The sequence below is a fragment of the Amblyomma americanum genome, chromosome 6 (genome assembly GCF_052857255.1).
Source record: "Amblyomma americanum isolate KBUSLIRL-KWMA chromosome 6, ASM5285725v1, whole genome shotgun sequence".
Classification (NCBI taxonomy): Eukaryota; Metazoa; Arthropoda; class Arachnida; order Ixodida; family Ixodidae; genus Amblyomma; species Amblyomma americanum.
Genome location: NC_135502.1, coordinates 98523367 through 98531809, shown reverse-complemented (window position 1 = coordinate 98531809; position 8443 = coordinate 98523367). Strand labels below are relative to the sequence as shown.

At 48.9% G+C, this 8443-nt stretch overlaps 1 protein-coding gene across 1 annotated transcript; it reads right to left on the bottom strand.

The window, feature by feature from the left end:
• Positions 1 to 2848: 2848 nt before the first annotated feature.
• On the bottom strand, positions 2849 to 3897 carry LOC144095406 (la-related protein 6-like). The gene is made up of 2 exons (XM_077629159.1): positions 3601 to 3897; positions 2849 to 3019 (listed from the first exon to the last, which is right to left on the bottom strand). The coding sequence occupies exons 1-2, from the start codon at positions 3895 to 3897 to the stop codon at positions 2849 to 2851; spliced, it is 468 nt and encodes a 155-aa protein (XP_077485285.1).
• Positions 3898 to 8443: the final 4546 nt, after the last annotated feature.

Genomic DNA, 8443 nt, shown 5'->3' with positions numbered 1-8443 from the left:
TATGAAGCAAAGAGTGCTGGTGTGGATAGAAACTTGCTTCTCTCAGAGTCGACAATGCGCTGCCTTGAACGGTGCTAGTTCCCCTTGTGGCGATGCGACTTCAGGTCTCCCTCAGCACTCCGGCTTGGGGCCGCTAGAATTTATAATTTATATTGAAGACATTTCTGCAGGGATATCTTCTCGATTACGTTTTTTTTTGTGATAGCGATATTCATTACTTCAAGGCATAAAAAGAGTTGGGAAGATAGCAAGAGAAAGAAAAGAATGGGTGGGTGTTAAATGAAGGAGAAAATGTGGGCCGATCTAATGAAGGCTAGGAAGGAGTGGTGATTCAAGAAATGTATGAGGACGGGCTGTCTGGCGGAAGGCCCGCTGCTGCCAGGTGGCAAATTCTTGTTGGCATTCAGTGCCGTGCGAACTCACAAGTGGTGAGTATCAGCTGTGTTGTGCAAAATACGAAAACATAAGCTCAAGTGAATGTCATTCACTTGCAGTCTAACCTTATGAACCTTGTCGCGTGATGTGCGAAAATGAAAAATGAAACTGAGCCCCGAAAACTGCCTCCATCTGGCCTTCGCAAAAAAAAAGAGAAATCAGACGCACATTATTTCCTGGGCACTGATGTTAATCCGTAGCCTACGCACAAATAGATGTGGCGTTTTCCACTGATTGCACATATAATGTTCATTTTGATTACTGCAACTTTAAAGGGCGCCAGACCTTTACATTTCACTCAACAGAATCTGAAATCTGCACCGGTTAACCTAAATTAAACTGCTTATGTTTGCTTTGTTCAACTGATTCCGGAGAATGACGTCGTGTTCAAAAATGTCCTGATTTATAAAATCGACAGAATACAAAATAGAGCCGCATGGTTCCTCCCAGGGCGGTATCTCCAGAGGAAAAAGCTGTAATAAATTAAAAGTGAACTGCAACGGGAGGTGCTGTCCTATCTTCGAATAAAACTGTGCCTTAAACTTTTATTGATGAGTATTTTAAAAGTTAAGAAATAACAATTAAAGACGCACCGCGTTACATATCTAAACGAACTGGCCATGACCTAAAAATTCAACACTTGACGAGGACGAAGCTTTATGCTAACTCACTTTCTGCGCGAACCATAACGGAGTGGAACCGACTTTCTGGTCACCAAGTGTGCTGTACCAATGAAGGTTTGTTCTTTTCTAAGCTTTACCTCCACCCTGCCAACGCGCTCTGCGCAGATCGGGGGGATTCAAGCGTGGAGGTGGTAGCCGGCGGACGTTGGGTCCGTGCTGCCGTGGACCTCCCTTGGATCACCGACGCAAGGCTCTGGCGTTCCTTGCAAGCATGGAGGTGGCAGTCGATGGATTGATTGACCGCGCTGCCGAAAGGCACTCTTGGGTAGCCTGCTTTAAGCCTCCGGCGTTTTGTGATGCCGTCGACGGGTCCTGGCTACGCTTCTCCTTCTGTTGCCAAGTTCTTCGGGCTGGTGACGGGAGACCACCGTCGTCTTCCTGCAGTCCTCTCCGCTCCTACTACCACCTGGCTTCCTTCCGCCGCTTTCTTCGACGCAACGCCAGTAACGCGTCGCACTACATCGACCCGCGTCCGCCCTGTCTGCAAGACATCCCCGCTCCCCCTGGGACGCTCAGTACGTGGTGAACTCTTTCCTTTATTTCTGTAGTGTTCTACGCGTGTTGAGTTCGTGTTTTTCTTGTTTTCGTTTCGTATCGGCTCTTTTCGTTCTGCGCCATTTGCTTTCCTCAAAAATCAGTTTTCAACTTTCTTTTCACCCAATCATTACTCTTAGGTGAAAATCCACTTGTTGATATGTCATGTATTTTTAGATTGCTAATGAGAGAAAATGTCTGAAACAAACTGTAGATTTGGAAGAGCTTTAATCTATTGAATGAAAGAGACTTTTTAACCTCCTCTTTGGCGCCTGACAGCCTTGGCTTCTTACGTGTCATAACGCCCAACACTCTGCAATAACTAGTACAGCTGCCAGCAAAGCGGAAAAGAAAGTCCCCTAAAAGTTTCATAGGTCACAGTGGGCATTGCCAGCGAAAATGAGGTCAACTTATAAACTGCATGAGGAGCTTGGCGTATGTAGAGGCAGCATAGAAAGGCTGGACTGGATGTAGCAGTCATGCAGGTGGAAGAAGACGTAAAAGAAGAATCAGTGGAGGTGGTCAGTCTGTGTTCTCGAGCAGTACTACGAGACAGAAGACGCCGCGTGCAGTGGCGCGTGGAGCAGTGCTCGCGCTTGACCCGCCGGCCAGTGAAATCGCCGTGCCATCACTCGTGCATTGGAGTACGTAGCAGCCTTTGCGCTCTTGCGCGTGCACTTCCAGCGCCGTGCCGCCGAGAAGGAACCCTCTTAGCCTGAGCAAGAGTTGGCGCAGAAGAAAGAGAGGAAGAAGACGGTGATATACTCTGAATGCGCCACTTTGTTCTGCACTGCAGTGTTATTAACGCGACCATTGTAGGCGGCTCTCGAAGCACTACTAACCTGACTTAGTACGCTGCCGCGGGTCAAGTGAAAGTCATCTCACCTGAAGGTTCACCGTAGGTGCCGGCAGGTTTCCCTCACTGGGGCGCTGCTACAACGTTCTTCACGTGCGTCGAAACTATCAAGAAGGCCAAGACGCGCTGTCATGCACTGACCAAATCCACAGCGGGATGAATAAACGGACACTTACAACAGCTTGAACGCCATGGGTTTATTTTTTTTTCTTCAGGAATGTGCCGCTCATTGTCAGTCCTATGTCCAGATCTCGGCCTCCGAGCAAGCGGCGGCCTTCGGGCGGCTCTGCAGGGAGCCCTTGTTGCGGAGTAGCACGCTGAGAGAGGGCGCCGACTCGCCCTACGGCAGTGGCAGGCGGCGGCGTACCTTGGTTCTCTTCGCGTTCAGCTCTAGCTGGCTGGACCAGAGTATCGCGTTCTGCACCACTTCCCAGTCCTTGGTCAAGTTCTTCAGCTTGCGGTACGAAGCCATGAGTTTCACGCTCACGAAGCCCCCTCTGTTGCGCCGCACCTGGTTGAGAAGAAACTTGTTCCGATGGAGGCCCTCGTCCGAGAGACAAGGACAAGTTCTTCAGCTTTCGGTACAACGCCATGAGTTTCAGGCTCACGAAGCCCCCTCTGTTGCGCCGCACCTGGTTGAGAAGAAACTTGTTCCAATGGAGGCCCTCGTCCGAGAGACAAGGACAAGTTCTTCAGCTTTCGGTACGACGCCATGAGTTTCAGGCTCACGAAGCCCCCTCTGTTGCGCCGCACCTAGTTGAGAAGAAACTTGTTCCGATGGAGGCCCTCGTCCGAGAGACAAGGACCAGTTCTTCAGCTTTCGGTACGACGCCATGAGTTTCACGCTCACGAAGCCCCCTCTGTTGCGCCGCACCTGGTTGAGAAGAAACTTGTTCCGATGGAGGCCCTCGTCCGAGAGACAAGGACAAGTTCTTCAGCTTTCGGTACGACGCCATGAGTTTCAGGCTCACGAAGCCCCCTCTGTTGCGCCGCACCTGGTTGAGAAGAAACTTGTTCCGATGGAGGCCCTCGTCCGAGAGACAAGGACAAGTTCTTCAGCTTTCGGTACGACGCCATGAGTTTCAGGCTCACGAAGCCCCCTCTGTTGCGCCGCACCTGGTTGAGAAGAAACTTGTTCCGATGGAGGCCCTCGTCCGAGAAGTACGACTTGAGTTGGGTCACTATTCGGTACTCGATCTCCTCCTCCTCTTTGGGCGGGCCGTTGTAGCACGAAAAGTAGCCGTAGTCTTGCAGCTGGGCGCACTCCTCATCGTCCCAGCGGAGGCTGCGGTTGACCCTCGCCTGCCACGCCGTGCTCCAATCAGCCATCGGCGCTCCTTCCGCAGCCCCGCTAGCAGAACTCTTGTCGCTGCGTGCTTCGCCAGACATTGCGAGGTGCACAGTGATGATCATTTGGCTACCTTCCTTCGAAATGGTCGAGCTGAACGTGCGCCCCGTGCTTCGTTCTCCTCGAGGCGATGGCGTGGCGCCGCGTGCCCTCCGCGCAAGGCCCGCCGCATCGTCCTCTCGCGCTCTGCTGTCCAGGTTGCCTGCGCTCAAGTTTCCCACGCCGGTTGTAGCGCTTTCGCGGCGCCACTGCACGAGCACACTGTATCTGGGGGTACGACGAGCGTCCGCTGTCTGCTGATGCCGCACGCAGCGTGCGTCTGCGTGATGCGGCCATGTAAGGAGCAAAAAATTACGCGAGTAAATGTGGTAAATAGTTTGCTATTTGCTTTCTTTTTGTCCTTTCTAGAAGATTTCAGTTAACTTCACAGCAGCGTTTTATTGTAAACTTAAGAACAAACACCACACACATCGAGTAAAGTGCTGCCTACACATAAACAAACGACGTATTATGATTCAACAAAACACAGTAATTAGAAAATGTACGGGAGTATTGAATGAACTTTACATCGTTCGATGTATTTTTACGGTTTTTTTTTTACTTCGGGCTAGTACAATTGAACAAAGGAGCGCAAACAACGGTATATGGGTCTGTTTGATAACTACGTAAGAGAACCAAGAAACGATCCTACTCGTGCTCTGTGCAGCTTGTTGGGAGAGCATAATAATAATTGGATTTTGGGGAGGGGAAATGGCGCAGTGTCTGTCTCGTGTGTCGTTGTACACGTGAACCGCGCCGTGGGGGAGGGAATGGGGGAGGGATTGAGGGGGGAGGGGGATGGGGGTGTCGTGGTGGAGGGCTCCGGATTGGTTTCGACCACCTGGGGATATTTGGCGTGCACTGGCGTCGCACAGCACGCGGGCGCCTTGGCGTTTTTCCTCCATAAAAATTAATGTGGATTAGCTCAGCTAATCCAGGATATACAAAGAGAAAGATGTCGGCGTTCACTATGTTCATTGCCGTTGGCGTTGGAATGTTATAGACGGAGATGGCTTTGAGCAAAGGGAGGGCGCATAACTGGCTCCCTGGATGTGCGGACGCCTCATTCGAGCGGTGGTCAGAGAGAGACGTGGCCTGAATGCAATAGTGCTGGCAGCGTTGCGGCTGACATGCGGCACTGCAGCAATAGCTAGGCCGCAGCGTTCATTTGGCGTTCAATCTCTCGCGATCAACCATTAACTGCATTCCACCTCCCAGGGTGGCAGGGAGGACGCGCTGCCTATCCAATGTGCGGAACGCAATCAAAGCAGGCTTTTGCAGTTGGACACCAACGCCATGTACATGAATTGAGGTCTCCACTTACCCACGGAGCCGGTTGTGCGCCTCTCCTTTCGTGAAAATGAATGAACGGCCTTTGCAAAGTTGTCAACGCCAATGAACTGTATGAACGCCGTTGGCTCACTTGTTTTGTTTCGTTTTTGAGGAAAGGAAATTGCACAGTAACCGTCTCACCAATCTTGGTGGACACCCGAACCATGCCGTAAAGGAAGGGCTCAAGGAGGGAGGGAAGGAATAAAGAGAAAACTGAAAATTGAAAGCTGGATTTTGAGAAACAGACGGGCTTGACGTCCCGTCTGTTCTGCGCCAGGTATGGATGCGCTGTGACGGAACGCTCCCCGTGCACTCCCTCGGACGCTTAACAGCTGGGCGCCCCACACCAGCTGTTGTGTGCAAAGTGTTGTGCGCGTGTGTTTTTTCATTTTTTATTTTATCATTTTCTGTACACGCGCACGACCTGGACAACATTATTCTGACCCTTTGTAAATGGTCTGTATATGACCACTCCCTATGTCCTTTCTTGCTGTCCCCTCACGTCTTTCATTTCCCTTCTTCATACTGCCTTCTATCCTTTATTTCCACTGCCCCAGCTCAGGTGCCGCCGATACAGTGATGGCAGATGCCGGGGTGAGCAAAAATCTTTTAACTTCCTTTTTATTATATTTTTGATTACACACTTACTACTACTACTACAAATCGGGATACTTCTAAACAATAATGCGTGGGAGCGAATGGTAGGGAGCTCATGCCTTTTAACCAACCACCTCGTGTGCTTAAGTGAAGTGGACTTTCGAGTTGATGCGAGTACCCAAGACACCGTTTTCCGTATCGAGGACGATATTGTTACGAAGCGGTGGCTGCAATCCGGAGAGAAGAGACAGCGAAAATGGCGTCTAAACAAAGCTCGTTATTTGGGCTGACTTGCGCCGACAATAGACTGAATCCCTCGGCTGTCGTCGAAGAGAATGCCCGCCGCTCTCCTCCATGCTCAATTTAAAGCTGATAGCAAACTTTTGAGATATGTTAGTTTTTCCGGTGCTTTGTCACTTTGCACTTGGGAACTGCAGAAAAGCCAACACAACAGGTGACTGCCGATGCATTCCAGCTTATCATGTGACGTGCCCTGATGTTCGGCCTATTCGTGTGTTTGCACTTGTGCATTGGGTCGATAAATATGTATGCGACCAGAATTATAGAAATTTTAAACGTAGTACCTGAGAAACGGTGTTATTAGGGAACTTATTAACTAGGAGGAAAATAGTGTAAATTCTATGAATTATTTTTAATGCCCGCGATTTTGAGCATATGATCTGGGAAATCATATGAGCCAGGGACATTCAAAGAGGTTTTACTGTGTTTGGCCTCTAAAACTTCCAGTGCAGGAGTGCTGAATGCTCAGCTTCATTAAAGCTTAAAGTTATGTACTCAGTAAAATCCTTGCTTTCTTCATCTAAAATATTTTATGGACTTATTTCTAGGTTTAAGATGCATACTTTTTACCAGTAATTTCAGGTGAAAAACTGAGCATGTGAAAACCAGATGCCTGACATTTATCTGGAACACTGCCACTATGGTGTCTCTCATAGCTCATGTGCTGGTTTGGGACATTGAGCCCCACAGGCCACGTGACCAGCAAACTGCGGTGGTATGACCTCAGAGTGCAATGTGATATGTTCATTACTATTTTATCAGCATGCCAGCAACCCGAGAAGTAGCTTTGCTGTTTTATTTTTTTCTGCTTTGGAAGGTTTACGCGATAATTACCCTGTACCAAAACACCCATTCGCCACTTTACGTGTTTGTAGCCGTGAAGTTTTGGAGATTGGACGAGACGGTTCATTCTGGTAGCCATCAGTTCTCGAACAAACAGGAGCATGGTCACTGGGAAGCAATGCGCAGAGTTCAGTGTCCTGGCAAAACTTTGACTTCTTCATCACTCCGTGCAATCCAAGTGTGGCGTGATGTTTGCGTTGGCAGGTGCCTGCCATGCATGCACTTATTTCACGTGGTCTGTGTGGACCAGTGGCTGACCACCAACAAGCACCTCTCCATTTGCCGCGTGGACAAGCACCTCAAGGATTATGGCATCTCTTCCTCCTCCTCCACCTCATGATGCCGTCCGAAGCTGCTGTGCTGCCCCTCTGCCCTCAGCCAGTACTGCTGAGATGTGGGCACAGTATGACGACGTGTGGCTTTTTCTTCCCCTCAGTCTCCTCCACCACCCTCCTTACCTGCCCACCGCCCAAAACAACACTCCTCTCTTTTTGATACCTCTTTGAGAGCGTGATCTTTGTTTTCTCTCTTTTTTTTTCGCTGCTTTTTCACACACATCCTCTTGTACTACCATGTCGGATCACGGCATGTTTTTGTTGACAATGCTAGTCTATTCTTCCATAAAGGGACCCTCTGTGTTCCTTTCACCGCGGAAGAAGGCTTCCTCGGCGATATGTCCACTTGAGAATCAGGACGCGAGAAAAGAAGGAATGTGTAAAAAACGTAGCACAAAAAGGAGAGGGACACAGAAAGTCGATAACACGTCTTTCTGTGTCCGTCTTTTTTGCTACGTTCTACCATTGAAATGAACCAACAAGCCCAAGTGTCTACCCTTCTGAAAGAATGTGTGTTTCGCTTGCTCTATTTTTTCTTTCTATCTTGCCGGTGTTCCTAGTTTACTGTAGTATTGTTTGGTTGGTGAGATGCGAGACAGTGTACGGGCATCACATGTAGGTTCGGAACCTTTTTGCAGCAGTGCAGTGCATTGGCTACATGACCAATGCATTGCAGGAAGTTGTTGACAGTACAGCTGTGAAAAAAAAAATTTAAAGTGAACCTGGAGTGAGTAGAAGTAAAATTAGAGACAGTTTCAATGCATTGTACAGGTTCATGGATGATTGTTCTGAGCACAAGGCTAACGAAAAGCTAAATAGTTTTGCAGCCAGAAACCAAGAGGTGTTCAGAACAGGCCAGTGGGCAACCCACAAGTCGTGGCTAGGCATGTGGGCTTCGAAAAGATCTAGCTTTTTGGCAGCTTCATGCTTGAAAACCTTCCACTTGCAGCTGTACCTCTAAAGGTTACAAACTTAAATATGCTTGCCGGTGAACAAAATGGCTTATATTGGATTAAATTGCCGAGTGCTCATAGACGAATGAAAAACGTGATGAAATGAAAACTTGCGCTAACTTTCTTCACCAGTGTGATTTATCACGTGTAAAGTGTGTTTGTATTTGCGTGTGGAAGTCTAACTGCAT

Coding starts and splice junctions, on each gene's coding strand:
- LOC144095406 (XM_077629159.1), bottom strand. CDS start 3,897: ATGTCTGGCGAAGCACGCAGCGACAAGAGTTCTGCTAGCGGGGCTGCG. Junction 3,020..3,600: donor GGCGCAACAGAGGGGGCTTC/GTGAGCCTGAAA, acceptor CTTCTCAACCAG/GTGCGGCGCAACAGAGGGGG.